We start from the raw sequence: 18,496 nt of genomic DNA, 5'->3' as shown, positions 1-18,496 counted from the left end.
AATCACATGGGGCAGCTTTGTCAGCAGCCGCATCATAAAAATTTCGTCTCACGTCCAGAAGTTGGTTACACATAGACTACCACTGAGTATTGCATCTCTCTCCAGTTGATGCTCTTCACGCAGAACACGCGCGACGAGTAAGGCCGATTCAGTTCTTGTTTTCATATCCTAACTTGCTTTTCAGTTATTTGAGCGACCTCGTATTTTCTCTTTTGGCGCATTGAAACATCCGCCGTCATGCTGTCTCGATACATTCTCCATCTCCCTCGACTTCATCGAGGTTTTGCTACTCAAGTCGGGCCTATATCGACAATACCCGCGTCAATTCATCTTAAAACAGGACAATCATTCCATGGACGTTCTTTTGGCGCTCCTAGGAGTGTTTTTGGGGAGACTGTCTTCTCCACCTCCATTACTTCTTGTGTGTTTTTTCATCTCATTTGGTTCGGATGGTTATTCACTATGCATTTCTTTAGACACTGAGTCCATGACAGACCCCTCCTATCGAGGACAGATACTCGTCTTTACCACCCCCCTCATCGGAAACTATGGTGTTCCCGATAACACTGCGCCGTCTGACTCTCGAGATGTTGGTGTGGTGCTCGAGTCCAAGGGAATACAATGCTCCGCTATTGTAGTCGGAGATGTTGCTGAACAATTTTCTCACCACTCTGCCGTGGAATCCCTTGCGTCGTGGTGCAAACGTTACGACGTTCCCGGCATCACCGGTATCGACACCCGTGCCATTACGCGGCTGCTTCGTGACCAAGGCACAACCTTGGGCAGACTTGCCGTTGGGCCCGACGTATCCCTCCCCCCTCCAACCGCTGAAGAATACTGGGACCCGACGGCCGAGAATCTGGTCGACCAGATCTCGACGAAAACTCCCTATGTCCTCAACCCCACCGGCTCTATCAAAATTGCAGTCCTAGATTTTGGCGCCAAGGCCAACATCTTGCGTTCATTGGTACGCCGTGATGCTGCCGTCACTGTTCTTCCTTGGAACTACGATTTCAACGCTGTCCGGGATCAGTACGACGGATTATTTTTGACAAATGGACCAGGTGATCCTGCACATTGTATGGAAGCAGGCGTTGAAGCTTCGAAAGACGCTTCAGGAATGGGATAAACCAGTTTTCGGTATCTGTATGGGTCACCAAGTCATCGGGATGGCAGCTGGTTTGGATGCTTACAGGATGACATTTGGCAATCGTGGGCACAATCAACCTGTGCTTGCCTTGGCCTCAGCGGGATCTATCAAGGCAGGGAGAGTTTATGTTACTAGGTTCGCTTCGTTGTCACGATCATTACTAATCCTTGCTAACTCCCCTCAACAGCCAAAATCATCAGTACGCTCTCAAGCTACAGGATCCTTTCCCTCAGGGCTGGGAGCCATTCTTCATCAACTGCAATGATTCTTCAGTCGAAGGGATCAAGTCAACCAAGGAATCCGGTAAAAAGGTGTGGGGCGTACAGTTCCATCCCGAAAGTGCTGGGGGACCTTTGGATACAATCGAGGTACTTCTTTCCTCTCAGACACAACGTCTATCCTGACATTCTATCAGATGTTTACCGACTTCGTTACCGAGTGCCGCGCGCACAAGATGCAATTTCAGGAGACAGCCTTCGGTCATGATATAAAGCCTGCTCGGCTTGGAACAATGGTTGAGCCGCAACGTGTTGCTGTTGCTGCTTGAGCTTGAAAGTTAGATACAACTTTTGGAATAATTATACCCTGTATTCTCCCTTACGTCACATGATATTATCGTAACGAATGTGAAATGACACCCTGACCACAACCATAATGAACTTCCTTGACCCATACGATATTTCTGCTGCAGGGACCAGCACGCCACCACCTAGGCAGCCCGAACAGAGCCTCAATGAAGAAGTCACTCAGGTCATCGGCCAGCTGAATCGTTTCTGGGGTGGATTTCGGAAACAGGTACTCTCGCTGTTCTCTACCATTGCTCAACTTGAACCACATCCGGCAGAGTCAGACTGCCATCGAGACGGCGAAGAAAGATTTCTCACAAGTCGTCACCCAGGCGCAGAAGGAGCTGAACAAGTTTACCAGTACCGAGCCAAGCACAGTCGAGACTGAATCACCAACCGAAGGCGAATCAGAGACGACGCCGTCAGCCTCTACGCCGATAGATCGTGAACAGCCTGCATCGTCGTCCACTTCCTCTCAGAATCTATTCTCTCGCATGCAGGCAGCTCTTCCTCCCAGCATCGTTGCGACAGTACAGGACCATATCCCAGAATCATTGAAGCATGCCTCCGAGAACATTGACTTTGTCCAGCTACGGGCGACTCTCTCCAACGAGTTCCAGCGAGTTCAAGGCGTCACACGGTCTCAAGCGGAGGAGTATGTACACAAGAGCGAGGCCTTGCTCAAAGAGGCCATCAAGGAGGCCAGTGACGTGCTAAGGGATGCCTGTTAAAGTCATTCCTCCAGAGGAGTCGAATAGCAGCGGTCTAATATGGGATGGGTCAGATATGTGGATGCTTCCAGCAGATCCTTCAGAAACTAGCGGCAGCAGCGCCGACAAGGGGAAGGGGAAGGCAACTAGTCAGCGTGCCGTTGCTACCAGAGCCGAAGCTCTTCTCAAGAGACTCAAGCACGACTCCGAAATTATCAGACGCGACCCAGACGTTGATCAAGGTTCGAAGGAGGAGTATGCTCAGTGGCTTGCTTCCGATGTCAGCAGCAAGGAGCGTGGCATTGATAACGAAGAATGGAAGGACAAGATCACTGCCGCTCTCCAAGATCCGGTCGACGGTGCAGGGTTAAAGGCTAATGAAGATACTTTAGGCAAGTCAACACTCATTCCAGTATCCACATTTCTCTTGACGCCGCTCCATCGTTCAGTGCCGTCAGAAATGACAAGAGAAACGTTCTGGACAAGGTTCTTCTTCCGTGCGCATCAAATTGCACGCGAAGAAAAGAAACGACAGGCCTTGATTCGAAGTAAGCGACATTCAGATCCCATAGGTATCGACTTCTTTACCAGTTCTAATTCTCCAGGGTCGATGGACAACGAAGATGATTTCAGCTGGGAAGATGACGACGACGATGAGGCTCCAAGTGGCGCTGCGAAAGCAGATGCCCTACAGTCCTCTGAGGGTACGATACACCCCAAAGGGCAACTACTTGTGGCGAACACTTCTGTACCGCCTTCACAGACACATACACCTGCAACGACGAGTCCCAGAGAGAGCAGCGAAGAGAGCTATGATCTTCTATCATCGGGCAATGCAAGCGAAACGAAGACTAGTGGTAAGAAAGCTATTGATTCGTCTGATGATGGTGATAGCGATTGGGAGTAAATGGCTGTTGATTAGTTTGAATGGGATGTGCCACGAATCTTTACAATCATGATTACAATATGGATTCTACATAAAACGAACTATTCTTGGGAGTGTACAATTATTATCTATCAGCATAAGGTATACCAGCTGCTAGTAGCGGTGGATCGACCGACATCGTTAAGTTTGGGACTGGTACAAAAGGCCTGTTGACCCTCCTTCTCACTTTCCTTGGTCGGTATAGTGCTACATTGACAGTTAAGAATCAGAAGGGGCGCATGCAGTGAGAATGTAGAACCTACGGTATATTCTCTTCTCTTTGATGAGCGTGAAATCTCTGAAGATCTGTCTCAATTGCCAATCAAGGACAGTTGGAATATCGTTACTCACACGTCCTCAAAAAATTTATGGGTTTTTATTTGCTGAAGACTGTATCGGTCTTTGGGTGTTTGTACAAGAAGCTTCAAGAAATAGTTAAGCAGCTTCGCCCACATTATAGTATCAAGAGCAACCTACACGTGAGAAGACTAGATCTCTTGCAGCCGGTGTTATTTTCTGGCATATGTCTATCCGATGACGTGGGTCGTTATGGAAGATGATCTAGTAAACCACGAGTTAGGTCAACTTACAAGAATATAATACAACCAACGCACGTTGTGAGGGCACTGGAACATAGAGAATAATACGAGACCATAACACCATATATCGGCAGCAGACCCGGAGAACGGCCGCGTCGTCATAATTTCAGGAGCCATCCAGTCCTGGGTGCCTACGATTTCGTCGTAGTAGATATGGCCAAGAGCGTTGCTGGCAGGCATGCTAATGCCAAAGTCGACTAACTGTATATGACCCGTCCCGGATATCATGATGTTCGCAGGTTTTATGTCCAAATGGTAGTACCCTAGGCCATGCAGCCCCTCTAATGCAATCAGCTACGAGGGGAGAGTTAGAGACGAAAACGAAGAAGATGAAGACAAACATACGAGCTCCGCGGCATATAGTAGAAGCTGATCCCGTTGCATTGGGAGGTCTCTTTTACACAAATCATTCAGCCTGTTTTGAAGTGATTCCATACATAATGGCTGGGTGATGTCAGTTGAAGCATAAACAAATATGGCAGGTAGACAAATTATTCACCATGACCAGATAAACAAAATTTTCATCTTGAAAAGATGCAGATATTTTCCCCAGGAAAGGTAGACGCTCGCGAGTGATTTGTTCCAGGATGTTTCTTTCATCGACAACGCGTTCCGATTTTAGTTTATGCACTGTTTGTCCATCGGATGAGAGCCTGCTCTTATGGAAGACCTTGACCGCTACGGGTTTTGGATCTCCGTGGGATTTCGTTCTGTTGGCATATAGTACGCGAGAGTACAGTCCTGAACCGAGTTCGTATTTGAACGTGTAACGTCTGTCATTGAACGTTACTGGTGGTATGCATTCTTGGGAATGGAGTTGTCGCTTAGACGAGACGGGGACCCGATCGCGAATCGAAAGCGGCCTTGACTCTAATGGTGGCGGTTTGAGCGCGGCCTGGCCTTGGTCTGACGTCGGCAAAGGATGAGAACTCGGAGGCGATGGAGCGGTCTCCGTTGGCAATCGGTCTGTCTCCATTAGAAATGGCGGTATCCTCATAGAGGTGGATGTAAACACGACTGGCTCTAGGAAATTACGATTCGATTCTTGTGCAAGTTCGGGTTCCCAGTGATCCAGAGCATCATTACTGTCCGCCTCGCTGGCGACATGGACAGAGCGCATGTCAACGGGAGAAATGGGGCCACGGGGGTAGTCGACATCAGAGAAATCACCGTCGGCAGTCAACGCTGTGGGCTGGGCCTCTATCTTGCGGCGCATAAAATTGAAGAATTTGGCAGTCATGAGTAGCAGGAAGGAAATACGAGGAATCTCATATCATATCGAAACAGGAGGCGCATATCCTTCGATTATTGTCCTAACCTGGTCGAACAAAGGAACAGAATCCGAACGGTAACAATAACGTTCGTTAAGGATTGCTATAATTAGGGTGATAGCCGGTGAGAAGACAAGAAGTGCCAAACAGGATCAAATGGCCGGTATTTCTTTTGACAACTCGAAGACACGTTGTCGAGCTGAACGATTTTCCGGCGTACCTTGTCCACTTTATTGGTGCTATCCCACAATACTCGCCGTACAGCTGGCGGTAGGAGACAGCGTAGAAAGTCTCGGATAGCTAATGGGTCTCAAGGAACGCAGACAGCTCAGGTCTTCGACCCACCTGCGTTTGACACGCCCAGTTCTCGTCAATGGCTTGAGGCTTTTCTGGGCGATTGTTATTTTCTGGGGCGACTTTGGAGTTTACTTTTGGAGTTTGGCCTCCTGCAGATGGCCTGACTCTTCACTGGTCGGTATTCAGCATAGTTCAACCATTCCATTCTACTGATTTTGTTTCCAAGGCGCGTTCCAAGGAGAGACCCACCCATGTCATGATAATATCTGATCCTCAGGTTAGGCACCCATCGATATTCTATGAAGAGACCTCGTGGTTAGGCTCTCTTCGCCAACTTATATTCGACTTGAACCTAAAGAAGAACTGGAACGTAGCTGCCCATTTCAAGCCCGACATAGTTATATTCCTCGGTGACATGCTTGCTAGTGGAAAGCATGTTCGATCAGAGAAAGAGTGAGCTTCTTCATTAAATCTTGTCATTCTCATCTAACCGAACGCGCTTGCAGGTACAAACAATATTTTGACAAGTTTCGGTCTGTGTTCTCTCTCGACAGCTCAATTGCAGTTCATTATGTGCCTGGGAATAACGACGTCGGGTGCGTAAATTCATTCTGTCAGCTCTTTCGCACCAGTGACTGATGGTTGCACCTACAGCATGGGCGTTTCCCGCGCGCTGTCTAAGAAGGTCCGGCAGAACTACTTTATGACATTTGGACCTTTCAATCACCAAGCAACCATACGGGGTCATCAATTCTTGTTTCTTGATGCTCCTGGTTTGGTAGATGAAGACTACCAACGGTCCGCTGAAGGCATCCCGTATGATCGTTGGGACCCCGTTCCCGAAGGCCCGCTGGAATTCGTCAAGTCTGTCGTTATAGGTAGAGTAGTAGTTCTTGGCGACAATTACAGATGCTCAAGTGTGTGCTTTAGATTCCAGCCCCGTCGTGTTATTCACGCATATTCCGCTGGCCCGACCGGACTCCGCATCCTGCGGTCCTCTAAGAGAAAAGGGTTCTATTCGTAGAGGAGCCGGTCATGGCTATCAAAACACTTTTGGAAAGCAAACTACTTCTTTCCTACTAAAGACCTTACAGCCTATCGTTGTCTACAGGTCAGTTGTTCGCCTCATCAGTAGAAAGTTCCCAATCTAACTGCTCGAATAGCGGAGACAATCGTGATTATTGCGACTACAAGCATAAACTCCCTTCTCCAGATCGCGAAGCCGAACATAAAAATGATATCCCAGAAATCACCATTAAATCCTTTTCCATGGCAAGGCATATTGAATATCCAGGATTTCAGTTACTCTCCCTTTCCGATCCCTCAGTCGCTTTATCAAAGAATAAATCATCGTATGCAGACGCCTCATGCACTCTTCCTGATCAGAATGGTATATACAGCCATGTCTATCTCCCTCTGATACTCCTCAGTTTCATCGGACTTGTTGTTTTCAATGTGGCTAGACGACGTCGAATGAAGCTGCACCTACCTCCAATTTCAATATCAGCCGGAACGCATCCTGCTAGCCCGTCGCCATCACACGCTTGGATTCCTATAAGTCCTACGGGCTCTCTGCCTTCCGCGCTAAGGACACCTACTTCTGCCGCTGGGCCAACTTTTCGCACCGCGTCACATCCTGATCCACAGGGAACGCCTTTGCATTCTCCATTATACTATCCGCAGGATAGAGAAGAAGAGGATCCGATGTTCCCTGTACAATACGCTACAAGAGATACTCGCCTCATGCATGACGAGTGGTCTCCGGAGCACTCTGTCGCTACCGCTGATTACCATACCTCTTCCGAGTTCGAATCACCGTCGAGCTCAAAACCTTTCTCTCATCATACACCCCGCTGGTCATGGTCATGGACTTTTGTTTTGCTTGGAAGGCGGAGACGGATAACTATCCGTTTGCCTACGCTATCTTGGGGTAGATTCCGTGGCATCCTGGCATTGTTAGTTGAAGGACGGAATTCAGACGCTTTTCTTTCGCGAAGGGGTGTATTGTTGAGTACGTTCGCGGACGCCCTTAGTATTATATGGCCTTCGCTGTTATTTTGGACATTGGTATCTTGGTGGACTTTTTGATCAGATAGAGAACTTGCGCACTATTTGTACGGCGAATGCGGGCATTGATAACGAATCTATAGACATTATTGCTGGTATCCACTGCGCTAGTCGTCCTTCTAATACTACGATTGAACAGTCTAACTCGAATGCAGCTTTTCCGTGCGCACCGTATTCGCCTTCATCAGAGATGGTATTTGGGTGATACCAAATGTTATTACGCCAAGTACTAGCCAATATGTCAGCACAGAGGGCGTCAAAGACCTGAAGACATACCACATCCCGTAAATTTCTCAAAAGGCGAGTGGAAATAAACACTCGTTGTAGCACTAGCGAAAAGCCATGTCGCAATTAGGGCTATGTTTGCCGCGACGGCGCATTTGTGTATTGTAGACCAGTGGGCAAACGAATGACGAAGGGATGGGCGAAGTTGGTCGGCCAGGAAAAGGACGGACATGGTTAGGAGAAAGATGTGGCCAGAAACATCATGGCCCTTCCTCAATCTCGGCTTCCCTTCCCACCCTGGAGGGGCAACGAATGACGCAGAGAATAGGTGGGTCTCGGCAGATGTCAAAGTCGACTTGGTGAAGCAAAAGTCATGAGGGACCGTCATTGTCTCGCCAGAAGGAAGCGAAACTGAAACAGTCGCCGCCAGACGCAAGAATGGCACGATCTAGCAGGGCGGGCCCGAAAAACCAGCTGGTGAACACGAGCCATGCCGCCGTCTCGGTAACCCATTTGAGCATCCGGGAAGCTGTCCTCGTGTCTGGGCTGCTGGTAGCCCACAAAAAAAGAAACGCAGCAGACGTCCATCCCCAAGCGTACTTGATAAAATACACGTTCAAAAAGTTGGACTTGGTTGCCCAATAGATGGACTGGCCCAAGGGGTGAGGAAGATGAGAAAGTAGAGGATCCGAGGTGTCGATATAGGTGTCCATAGGATGACAGAATATGCGGTCGCTAGGAAAACGACGGACGTTACCGCAATGAAGGCTGATATCCGTATGTCTGCCATGATGACGGTAATCGTAGAAGGAGAACCACGTCGCATGATCCGGAGTTCGGATTCCGGACCGAAAACCCGGTACAACGAAATCAATTTTGGTATTATACTCACTACATTTCTACAAACAACGTTTTTTAAAAAATATCACAATCATTCTCTTCTAATTTTCCAGCCAGTCCAAAAACTCAGGTGTAAAGTAAGTTAAAATAAGTGTTGCACCTGGAGAGGCAGGTCATCAATACCGTGTAGTCACTGAGCACCGTCAAGTACGCACCAGCACGAATCATACTATCCACGGATTCAAAGGCCATCGTTCGGAGGTCATATACTCCGGCATTTGCCCCAGCGACGACCATCGCAAACTCTCCACTTACCTGGTAGCAAGCCAGGGGATGGTCTGGGGCAAGTTGAGCGGCATCGGCAATGATATCGAGGTACGGAAGAGCTGGTTTAACCATTATAATGTCGGCACCCTCCGTAGCGTCGCGTTGCTATACCATGGTCAATGAATGACTAGGAGAGAATAGTTTTGTGTCTCACGATAGCTCGTCGGGCAAGTCCTCGGGCAGACGGTGGTAGCTGGTAGCATTTTCGATCTCCAAAAGAAGGTGCGCTGCCTGCGGCGTCTCTAAGGGCGCGTTAGACCAGGGTCTGACGCGACTTTGAATATCATGCCCACCGGAAAGGACCGTACAATGCGCTGGCGAATTTGGCGGAGTAGGCCATCAGAGTGCACTTGTTCCCTAGTCCGGCGTCAATGAGACCTTGTTTTATGCCCTTGATACGGCCGTCCATCATGTCACTGGGCGCTACGCAGTGGGCGCCGGCTTTTGCGTAGTTGACGGCGACCTCGGCAATACGGTCCACAGAAGGGGCGGTGTTGATGGTACCATCATCGTGGAGCAGACCACAGTGACCGTGGCTCGTATACTCGCATAGACAGACGTCGCAGGCGATGTAAAGAGAGGGAAACAGTTCGCGAAGTTTTTTGATGGCAAGAATGACGGGTCCAGTTGGATCATCTGCTGGTGTTCCCCTTCCATCCTATAGTAACCATGAGAACTGGTATATGTATGAATAAACAAAGCGCACCTTGATACATTTCATCGGTACTCCGAAGAGAATCACGCTCTGGAGACCTTTCTTGACCAATGGCCCCAGGAATTCCTCCAGTTTGTTTACTCCCCATCGCTTCTGTCCCGGTAGACTCTCAATAACTTCGCTCGCATCCGGGTCATCCGTTATGAAGATGGGATACATGAGCATCGACTTTGTGAGCTGGCGCCGGCCTTGCCATGATCGAGGCAGTGGATGGTGGTACCCGCCCTGGAGAATCGAGCTGAAGAGTGAAACGTCGGCGAGGAATAAAGAATACTAGACATGTATGCTCACGAGATATCCATGCCAGTCGAATGTTGCTGCAAGGGAAAGCGAAGAAGGGAGGGAGGGAGGAGTGGGAGGTAGTTGACTAACGAATTTTGCCGGATCAAATTGAAGTTACTCCCCGGCGGCGGTCAACGGGGCCGACCTGGTTAACGGTACCGGTAGTCACTCGGTGTTTCTTCCCAAACTCTTGGTCGTTGCATGGGTAGAACACGCTTATCGGTACAGAACACCGGGTTATGCACATGGACACGATCTTTATTTCGTCCGTTGACAAATGTACTTCAAGTCACAGCGGCTTTCGTAAACCGACACCCTCAGCAGCTGACTTTACAAGAACAACGGTTCTATAAATGCTGCTATTGAAGTAAAATAATGGATGATAATACACAACAATGAATGTATGAATGCAATATAACACTATGACCTGCCTCTACATATCATAAAAGTTCGGTGTTGGAACATCCATCGTAGGTGGCTCTGGCATGAAAGAGGACCAGTCATTATGCTCATCAGACATCCGTGCATCGGATTGAGTGTTGTCGAAAGGGGGCATGAAGTCCAACAGCTGCATAAGCGATGAGTCGCTTGTGTTATCCGGATTCATGGATAAAAAAGACGACATAGTCGGGTTATCGACTTGCTCCTGCTGCTGAAAGAACGGTGGTGTTGGATGCATGGAGAAATCCATGCTCTCGAATGAGGGGTCCTGAAGAGGGTCATTGTACGTTGTAGGGATGGAACTAAATGGGTTAGACGTGTATGTCGCAGATGGAATATCGTCAGATTGGTAAAGCGTATGATCGCCTATATGTGAGATCACATAATCGACAAGCGACTCGTCCGGCATCGAACTCGGATCTGGTGTGGAATCCATCATAGATGTGGGTGGCTCGGCTGCCTTGAATGTGCGCCTTTGTGAAAGCATTTTGCTAACGATAACTTTGGTGTGTCCACCAAATATTTCTAATTCGAGGTCGGCAGCAGCATTAGACTCATTAGAGTCATCTGGAAAATTGGAGGCACTGGGATCTTGTCTCTGAGAAAAGATAGAAACTGCTTTATCGCGTAGCGGTCGAAGTATTGTCTGTAAAATTGATTAGAAAAATGAAGGAATGAATAGAATAGATTGACTATACCAGACCGCTGCGTGCTCGCACTGAATGAAGAGCACCTTTCTCAAACAAATCAACGACCAGGCCTAGATCAGCGAATGCCTTTGATGCCATCGGTGAGGGTGGGGCTCTTGTGGCTATAGTTGCTACAACAACCTGCGGGAGTTACGGTAAGCAGAGCACAGCCGGCAAGTCTAACGAAGAAACATACAGCGGCGGAAAATACTACGACGGGGGATCAGTAAGGTCTACCGAACGGAAAAACGAGACTTACATCCACTCCAGATAGTCCACCAGCGCATCAATAACAACGGAAATTTTGCAAAGTGCTTGACATTGAACTGGATGATGCCGGAAGCGCACCGGTAGGCGGCAAGATACGACGCCGCGAATGGACTGCACAACGGATCTGCAGGATGGCCCAGTATGGCCTGAACAAAGAACGGCCGATGTATATACAGTCCAGCTGACCCAAAAGATGAGGACAGCCGGAATACAAAGTTCACACAACTTACTCATTGCTCGTAACCGCGAAAGAAAGTGTCCACGCATATATTCAGAAGGTGTAGACAGCTCTTCCAATTTTCGGTTTTTTTTTGCACTGATATGATGTGGAAGGCGCATTTGGCGGAACTCTTTGTCCAATTCAAGAATGGTCTGATAGGACGGCGGTTTTGCACCAAGGACAAGTTCGACAACTTTGGCGACGATCTGGCCAAAATATGAGCTGGATGCAACGATTGAAGAGCAATAGTGCTACCTTTTTTGTAAAGTCATATCTATATCGACTATCTGTTGAATACTGCGATTGAAAGGTAGCTCGAAACTAGAAGACGAGATAAACCCACATCCCGGTAAGCGGTTGCCATCATTATCAAGAGTCTCTTCGTCGTCTATCGGGAATTGGCAGTTGACGTAACTGAGGCGAATTGACGGAGGGCGCCCAAGAGTTAGACTCATGAAGGTGTCTATGTAGAAAACCTCCCAAAATATTTTTCTCCTTTTGTTTAGCGTCTTCGCATCCATTGTCCATTGTGAACTTTCCCGATCTTCAGAAACACGATCAGAAGCATGGCTCTACTGGGAACGACAACTTACGAAGACCGAGCTTTGAGGACAAACGTCAGTGGAATTTCAATCGACAAGAAAAACGCTAACGCTTTGTGCCAACTTGGCAGCCATAGAAGTTAAAGTCCAGGCTCCATCCACGGAAAATCTCCGGCCGCCATGCGAAACGTACACAGCCATGAGCGAAACAGCCTGTACAGTTGCCATCTCGGGGTTCTTGAATATGTGGTGGAGGTTCAGCGCAGCACAACCAAGGTCAAAGTAATTATCAGCCTCAGTGTTATACGGCGGAAGAGTTAAATCAACCAGGGCACCCAACCCGAATACCAAGAATAAGACAGCCAGTTTATGGCAAGACAAAGGCGGGGGTTTCCCTTGGCGATGTTGCTTTCCATCTCCCAGATACCGATAGATTGGAGTAAGGAGCTCAGCAATAATTTCACTTCGCTCCATGATTAGGTTCCCCGCGATGCCATGCTCATGGAAAGTTTCACACAAGCTCCAAGCACGATGTTTTGAAGGAAGAAAGCCGTAAAGTATTTCTAGGGATTGTTCGATGTCCCATCCGGATGAATTGTCCAGAGGAAAATTGGGTGACAGCCGGTGAATCACTCGTACAGAGTTGTCTATGGAGCTACCCTGCATTTCAGCACCAGCCTACAACATAACAGTTAACGTGTGCTTTAGTGTACCTCGAAAGAATGACTTGCTAACAACAAGCTCTAAGGCATGTGGTCAAAACTACGTTTACGGAAGGGGATTCAGCATACCTCTGTGCCCGCGGAGTGGCCAAAGTACTTAGCGTCTCCATGATCGCCTATAGTGAGCGTGCCCAGAGCGTCCGATAATTCCATAGTTGTATTATCTGGGGTCTGCGTAGAAGGAAGAGCCATTCCGGGCGGATATTTAATTACCAGCAGTTCTTGCCGCAAAAGCGGATGCGGTTCTGTTGAAGTTGAAGCCTGAAAATCGCGCAATGCCTCCTCTAATTCTTGTATCCGTTGCCCCATTTCTTCTACTTTCTGATGTAGTGTACCAGTTTCGGATATGACCAATCTGTTTTTGGTGCTTAGTGTCGTGTACTAGTAGTAGATGGTTGAGACGGACGTACTTTTTCCCGGAACAATTTGACAGTGTTCCTGGAATAAAACGTGAGCCCGGCTTATGTAGTACGCAGCATGAGATGGACCTGTTGGGCATATTGATTCACAACCCCTGCGAACTGGAAGGGAAATATTTGAGCGTCGGCTCTCTGAACTGATGTTGAGGTCGCTTACCGCACGAGGCACAAGGGACATGTTTATCGCATTTTAGTTTTAGTCTAGCAAGTGTGAGTAAATCAGGACCGCATTGGCGACCGAGAACTTCGCACCTACGACATTCAGCACAAGACAGCTAGAAGATTCATGGTCAGCAGCCTGAGTCACGAAATTTCGAGGTCAACCTCGGTTCTGAAAACGGCCAACCTACCTGACCACGGATCCGTCGTATATCAATCTTCTCTTGGTTGGATAGCTGTGAATAGACTCCCGGTGCCATATTAACTGTCCAATATGGCGCCAAGGATAAATCTAGAGATCAACGTTGGTCGTAAGCGACTAAGACAGATTACATACCGCAAATAGATCTGATCTTATCTCACTGACTTGTCTTTGTATTTCCTCCACAACAATGGCAAGTGTCTCTACTGGCACAACGATCCTTCCTGCTGACCAGAAAACAGCTCATTTTCTCTGTATTCAAGACCTTGACCGACCAGCAAGTCACCGTCGAGCTCAAGAATGATCTCTCAATAACTGGTGTACTCAAATCTGTTGACCAGTGCGTCTCCCTCGTGTCGGAAGTTCAGACAATGAGGAACAGCGACTTAGGTTTTTAAACATTCGTTTGGATAACATTCAGGTCTTGGATCCAGCTAGACATCCACACATGGTGTGTCGCTCTTCGGACGCTATGCTCTCAATTTTGACGCGCTGCTTGCAGATGGCAGTGAAAAACTGTTTTATACGTGGCTCTGTCGTTCGTTATGTGCAGCTTCCAGGGGAAAATGTTGATACCCAATTGCTTGAAGATGCGACACGACGAGGTTCGATATATCTTTTACCGGCCACACTACTGATTCTCAGATTCTTGCAGAAGCTCAGGCGCAAGCCAAACGGTAGTGCCAGTTCTAGATGCAAGTACTTACGATTCGGTTTTTCATGCTAGTGTATGTTATAGAGTGTGCTATACTATTTGCACTTTTGCACTGTTATACTGCTACTGGCGGTGGTCGTGAACCTCCAAGGTCCCAAGAACCGACCTCACTCCGGATGGCGCCATACCTTACACGTTCCATCAGCGCTGGCTGTAATCATTTCCCCCTCGCCGCTTGGATGATGTTCAGTCCACGTAATGACCTTCTCGTGCACTTTCGGAGGAGGATTCGGTTGGAGGAGTTTTGCCTGGGAACATGTGAGCTCGATAGTCGCAATCTTGCAGAGTCAGACGAACATCTACAAGATCCCATGCCCACACCATTCCTTTCTCGTCTCCGCATATCACAGAAGCCTCGCCATGTCCAAAGCATCCACGACAGCGATATGACACATTGGTGTGCCCAGTAAAGTCGTTCAGCATTTTCCCTGAGGTCATATCCATCAGCCGCAGATGTGAATCCAATGTCGTTACGAGAAGTGTTTGGCCGTCTTGCGTAGCTACGACCGATGTTACAGGTTCTGCAACGGTCTAAGAATTAGCGTATATCAGTAGACACGATGCTTACGGCCTATGAAATCAGAGCGTAGTTCTCCCTTACGCAAGTCGTAAGTTCGAACATGTCCATCGACAGATCCAGTAGTGATAGTGGTTGAGTCGATGGAAATTGTTTGAACCGCATCTTTAGCCTCCTCCAGAACTTGAATGGCTCGACGAGATTGCGCCCTCAGGTCCCACAAGCGCACTGTAGAGTCAAAGGATCCTGTACAAGGAGATGAATATTAATCATCATAGCATACAGTCTGCGAAGAACGAACCGCCAGCAACGACGCTCGCATCCTCATTGAATTCGACGACATGAATCTTGCCCATATGCCCGGCTAGCCTTCGAGTAGTCACTCCAGTAGCAACATCCCATACGAATACCGAGCGGTCCCCACCGGAGGAAGCGAACTTTGCATTGTCGTGAGCGCTGTTACATACCGTTCAGACAACAAAACATTTGAGCTGAACGAAGTGACACAGACACTGTAATGGATAGAACTTCGTAACCATGGGAGGTGAAAGCTTTTATTTCTGTCCCCAGATTGGCGTTCCAGAGTCGGACTGTACGGTCTTGGCCGCCAGTAAGAATGTATTTCGCGCTGCCTTTTGCGTAGCGAGCGACGTTGACGGGTCCCTTATGGCTATCGAGGGTAACGTGGAGTGTCCGTGCCAGAGCCTGAGGAGCTTGAGAGCCTCGAGAGGGAGCCATTGGGAGCTATAGTACAAGCTAGACTCATGACGGATGTGACTTTGCCTCTTACCACCATGACCAAACACCGTCTCTCACCTGCACCTCTGCCGCCGTCCAAGTGTCTCCGCGGTATAAATTCTGAAAATTCATATCCCTCTTCGAAGCCCAGGCTGACATTCGAAACTGCCCTATACGACGAACTCATTCTCTGCATCTTTTCCCATCTTTCCTGGGTCGATCTTTGCGCTACCCAGTCCACCAGCAGAACTTGGTGCAGACTTGCCGCAGACAATGAGTTATGGAGGATTCTCTACCTCCGCGTCTATGGCCGTCCACGTCTGCGCGGCGCCAGGGGCTTTATCGGCAGGGCTGACGGTCGCGAAGTCAGATCTTTGCCCGGTCGAGCCAAGATAGACGACCTGAAGGACTGGAAATGGATGTTTCGCATAAGCTCCAACTGGCGAACAGGTATGCAAGGTCTCGCACATCGATGCAAAGTCTGGATTTACATCAACCTACCAAGGCCGGTGTTTAGTGGAGCAGTTTAGCGACATTCCTGTCCTTCCCTCCTCATCTCACTTGGAGGCCAACTATTCTCATGACGAGCGGACACATATACTATTGGCAGGGCCTCTGACCATCATTGCATCGTCACGAGAGTCTCTGACCCCAGAAATTCACCTCAGAGCAGCTTCAGGTGTCACTCACACCTTGTTCTGCAGATCCTCTCGTAGCAGCGTACCGAACAGAATTACGGCACTCTGTCTGGACCAATCATCTCCCTTGTCAGGTCGGGTGCATCTTGCTGCTTTTCTCTCGACTGGAGAATTCACAATATACCATATTCACCCCACACATCTTGTTGGATCAGTAACCAAGCTAACCTATGTCCCTGCTACACGTACGACGCGGACTTGCCCAATTATCCAAGCTGTGTACCACCATCCACTACTCATCTCCCTATCACAAGATTTTTCTCTTTCCATCTATGACCTTTCGAATGATACCGTAATCCATACTCAGACGCTCACGTCGTTCACTTCCTTTCCACCTACGTCTCTGGTTTTATCTACCCCCTCACCGTCAACATATAAGCTGGTCATGGCTTATGCCATACCAGTATACCCGGCTCATTGGTCTGTTGGCGCCACAGAAGTCGTCATCTCGGGACACAGATATTCGACGTCTGATATCTCACGTTCATCGGCTCTGGCCCTTGATACCGAGCCTATGACAGTTGTGTCTACGCGAACGACTCGGTCGTTTGATATACCCTCAGGATGGATCGACGAGCGTAAACTTCGCTCCATCCGGGAGCAATGGAGCCGGAAGGTATCATCTATAGCAGATACACAGACTGATGGTAAATGGGTAGTCCTGGCTCCTGCTGATGGCGTCTCAGACTTATCACCTAACAACCACCCGTTCACTGCTGCTCCTCACATTGCGTCTCCCATGCACTCACCTACAACTCTGCAATTATATCGCTTATCACTACCTTCGATGTCTTCAGTCGCATCCAGCCCGCCAAAGTTGACGTTCGCGCGGAATCTGCATGGACAAATAGGCCCAGTGTCGTCTTTAGCTCTGGCTGATGGTAGATGTGTCAGCCTTGGTTTGAATGGCAGTGTGTGGGTCTGGGATTTAGAGGCGGACACTAGTGCAAAAGTATGTGATCCAGAATCGTCGCCACCAGAGTGTGGCAAGAGAACGTTAGTATTTGATGAACGAAGGGTGGTTACTTCTGGTCCTGACGGGATCATTGTTCGAAGATTTGACGTGTAAATGCAACACTTCTCCTCTTAACTAACCATTCAAATTTTGTTGCATACCTATCTCTTTTTATATATAAGTATCTGTTGTATTAGATCTATCACTTATTTGAATAAAGGATCCGCGGCTCGCACACGGCCGAAACATCATCCAGACCTGAACAATATCGACGCTACTCAAGCAATATCGTTTTCGTAAAACGCATCAAGAACGCGGCATTGTGTTCAAATCGCTCGCAGATGTATTTCATTTTGATTGGATATTGAGATGTCCTCTTATCCAGATACCGCGACCCCGACTCAATTGGCGGCTGTTGAAGAGAGACTTGTGGGCCGAAAACTGCGTCTGGCGGGCAAGTGAGTAGACCACACCTGTAATAAATAGTTTGCAGCTGATGATGCTTGAGATTACTATCGTATGATCCTGTCACAGGACTTGGTATCCTCCTGGACCGTGACGCTGCCGTCCTAGTGGATGTGTCGCTCTGTGTCGACCACTGGTCGGGTCAATGGGTTCGAGAGCGACTGGGGGTAATTATGGTGATAGGGCATCTGGAAAAGAGTGATGTACGTTCGCTGCAAAGTTAAGCGATAGTCGTGCTGACAGACTTGCAGGAGGAAATGCCGATACCGACGATTCCGTCATTTGCTCCCGCGCCAGCTCTTGATCCCCACTTGTTTCTTCGCGCAATACTTGCAACAAAGGCGGGGGACCTTGATTTGGAGATATGGAATAAGTCTATCGAAGCCTTAGCTTTGGCCGAGAACGTGAATGCTTGAGCACGCGATTACGAAGTACGCCTCTGTCCACGTACCACAGAATAATGAAAAGAATTTTACTGGCTGTTTCTGTGCTTCAGCTTGCCGTTGATTTTTCTGACAATTTAATGACATGCACTTTGAATTATCTGGAGATCGAAGCAGATCTGAGATGCTGTATCCCGGACGTCGGGTACCAAGACCATTCTTCTTGAATATTATTGTCGGCCCCGTCTACCACAAAGGCCACTGTAGACAAAGCACAAAGGCAATCATTCCAATGCATTGGCAACGAGCAAACGAAACAAAGACCAGGGGTGCTTGTTCTGTCTTTCGCCTTTGATGTGTGCCCGAAAAGGAAACCTCGTGGCCCAA

General features: G+C 48.4%; 11 protein-coding genes across 11 annotated transcripts; 6 read left to right on the top strand and 5 right to left on the bottom strand.

Moving 5' to 3' along the window:
* The first annotated feature begins 37 nt into the window (after positions 1 to 37).
* Positions 38 to 1,801, top strand: EV420DRAFT_1530957 (carbamoyl phosphate synthase small subunit). Its single transcript, XM_060472640.1, has 6 exons — positions 38 to 137; positions 185 to 421; positions 477 to 1,079; positions 1,135 to 1,285; positions 1,338 to 1,518; positions 1,566 to 1,801. Exons 2-6 carry the CDS (start codon positions 238 to 240, stop codon positions 1,695 to 1,697), a joined length of 1,251 nt encoding a protein of 416 aa, XP_060333120.1. The 5' UTR covers positions 38 to 137; positions 185 to 237; the 3' UTR covers positions 1,698 to 1,801.
* EV420DRAFT_1530952 (uncharacterized protein) lies at positions 1,782 to 3,426 on the top strand. The gene is made up of 5 exons (XM_060472639.1): positions 1,782 to 1,945; positions 1,995 to 2,421; positions 2,450 to 2,818; positions 2,876 to 2,974; positions 3,032 to 3,426. Exons 1-5 carry the CDS (start codon positions 1,805 to 1,807, stop codon positions 3,331 to 3,333), a joined length of 1,338 nt encoding a protein of 445 aa, XP_060333119.1. The 5' UTR covers positions 1,782 to 1,804; the 3' UTR covers positions 3,334 to 3,426.
* On the bottom strand, positions 3,427 to 5,350 carry EV420DRAFT_1530951 (kinase-like domain-containing protein). The gene is made up of 7 exons (XM_060472638.1): positions 4,450 to 5,350; positions 4,296 to 4,394; positions 3,966 to 4,244; positions 3,829 to 3,912; positions 3,703 to 3,773; positions 3,615 to 3,649; positions 3,427 to 3,558 (listed from the first exon to the last, which is right to left on the bottom strand). Exons 1-7 carry the CDS (start codon positions 5,188 to 5,190, stop codon positions 3,437 to 3,439), a joined length of 1,431 nt encoding a protein of 476 aa, XP_060333118.1. The 5' UTR covers positions 5,191 to 5,350; the 3' UTR covers positions 3,427 to 3,436.
* A 40-nt stretch (positions 5,351 to 5,390) lies between these two features.
* EV420DRAFT_187132 (uncharacterized protein) lies at positions 5,391 to 7,724 on the top strand. Its single transcript, XM_060481130.1, has 6 exons — positions 5,391 to 5,692; positions 5,745 to 5,971; positions 6,025 to 6,114; positions 6,173 to 6,396; positions 6,449 to 6,629; positions 6,682 to 7,724. The coding sequence occupies exons 1-6, from the start codon at positions 5,525 to 5,527 to the stop codon at positions 7,604 to 7,606; spliced, it is 1,815 nt and encodes a 604-aa protein (XP_060333117.1). The 5' UTR covers positions 5,391 to 5,524; the 3' UTR covers positions 7,607 to 7,724.
* Positions 7,545 to 8,625, bottom strand: EV420DRAFT_1530947 (uncharacterized protein). The gene is made up of 5 exons (XM_060472637.1): positions 8,296 to 8,625; positions 7,862 to 8,201; positions 7,756 to 7,814; positions 7,628 to 7,704; positions 7,545 to 7,567 (listed from the first exon to the last, which is right to left on the bottom strand). Exons 1-4 carry the CDS (start codon positions 8,521 to 8,523, stop codon positions 7,693 to 7,695), a joined length of 639 nt encoding a protein of 212 aa, XP_060333116.1. The 5' UTR covers positions 8,524 to 8,625; the 3' UTR covers positions 7,545 to 7,567; positions 7,628 to 7,692.
* On the bottom strand, positions 8,609 to 10,218 carry EV420DRAFT_1530944 (uncharacterized protein). The gene is made up of 6 exons (XM_060472636.1): positions 9,984 to 10,218; positions 9,684 to 9,930; positions 9,271 to 9,635; positions 9,132 to 9,219; positions 8,866 to 9,082; positions 8,609 to 8,810 (listed from the first exon to the last, which is right to left on the bottom strand). The coding sequence occupies exons 1-6, from the start codon at positions 9,992 to 9,994 to the stop codon at positions 8,752 to 8,754; spliced, it is 987 nt and encodes a 328-aa protein (XP_060333115.1). The 5' UTR covers positions 9,995 to 10,218; the 3' UTR covers positions 8,609 to 8,751.
* Positions 10,219 to 10,286: 68 nt separating this feature from the next.
* EV420DRAFT_1530935 (fungal-specific transcription factor domain-containing protein) lies at positions 10,287 to 13,758 on the bottom strand. Its single transcript, XM_060472635.1, has 16 exons — positions 13,628 to 13,758; positions 13,530 to 13,552; positions 13,435 to 13,478; positions 13,347 to 13,379; positions 13,269 to 13,296; positions 12,928 to 13,213; positions 12,868 to 12,879; positions 12,248 to 12,814; positions 12,188 to 12,197; positions 11,938 to 12,138; positions 11,850 to 11,881; positions 11,605 to 11,800; positions 11,364 to 11,555; positions 11,301 to 11,314; positions 11,114 to 11,245; positions 10,287 to 11,061 (listed from the first exon to the last, which is right to left on the bottom strand). Exons 1-16 carry the CDS (start codon positions 13,694 to 13,696, stop codon positions 10,408 to 10,410), a joined length of 2,493 nt encoding a protein of 830 aa, XP_060333114.1. The 5' UTR covers positions 13,697 to 13,758; the 3' UTR covers positions 10,287 to 10,407.
* Positions 13,759 to 14,386, top strand: EV420DRAFT_1530928 (U6 snRNA-associated Sm-like protein LSm2). Its single transcript, XM_060472634.1, has 5 exons — positions 13,759 to 13,831; positions 13,881 to 13,978; positions 14,029 to 14,089; positions 14,141 to 14,243; positions 14,294 to 14,386. The coding sequence occupies exons 1-5, from the start codon at positions 13,829 to 13,831 to the stop codon at positions 14,317 to 14,319; spliced, it is 291 nt and encodes a 96-aa protein (XP_060333113.1). The 5' UTR covers positions 13,759 to 13,828; the 3' UTR covers positions 14,320 to 14,386.
* EV420DRAFT_1530925 (WD40-repeat-containing domain protein) lies at positions 14,387 to 15,629 on the bottom strand. Its single transcript, XM_060472633.1, has 5 exons — positions 15,382 to 15,629; positions 15,172 to 15,326; positions 14,922 to 15,116; positions 14,651 to 14,874; positions 14,387 to 14,601 (listed from the first exon to the last, which is right to left on the bottom strand). Exons 1-5 carry the CDS (start codon positions 15,606 to 15,608, stop codon positions 14,461 to 14,463), a joined length of 942 nt encoding a protein of 313 aa, XP_060333112.1. The 5' UTR covers positions 15,609 to 15,629; the 3' UTR covers positions 14,387 to 14,460.
* On the top strand, positions 15,630 to 17,503 carry EV420DRAFT_1530922 (uncharacterized protein). Its single transcript, XM_060472632.1, has 2 exons — positions 15,630 to 16,058; positions 16,114 to 17,503. The coding sequence occupies exons 1-2, from the start codon at positions 15,635 to 15,637 to the stop codon at positions 17,373 to 17,375; spliced, it is 1,686 nt and encodes a 561-aa protein (XP_060333111.1). The 5' UTR covers positions 15,630 to 15,634; the 3' UTR covers positions 17,376 to 17,503.
* Positions 17,504 to 18,257, top strand: EV420DRAFT_1530919 (uncharacterized protein). Its single transcript, XM_060472631.1, has 3 exons — positions 17,504 to 17,719; positions 17,770 to 17,929; positions 17,978 to 18,257. The coding sequence occupies exons 1-3, from the start codon at positions 17,631 to 17,633 to the stop codon at positions 18,140 to 18,142; spliced, it is 414 nt and encodes a 137-aa protein (XP_060333110.1). The 5' UTR covers positions 17,504 to 17,630; the 3' UTR covers positions 18,143 to 18,257.
* The last annotated feature ends 239 nt before the right edge of the window (positions 18,258 to 18,496 follow it).

This window comes from Desarmillaria tabescens (genome assembly GCF_030435595.1).
Source record: "Desarmillaria tabescens strain CCBAS 213 chromosome Unknown EV420scaffold_11, whole genome shotgun sequence".
NCBI lineage: Eukaryota > Fungi > Basidiomycota > Agaricomycetes > Agaricales > Physalacriaceae > Desarmillaria > Desarmillaria tabescens.
The sequence above is the reverse complement of the archived record's forward strand: the minus strand, read 5'-3'. Positions and strand labels throughout refer to the sequence as shown.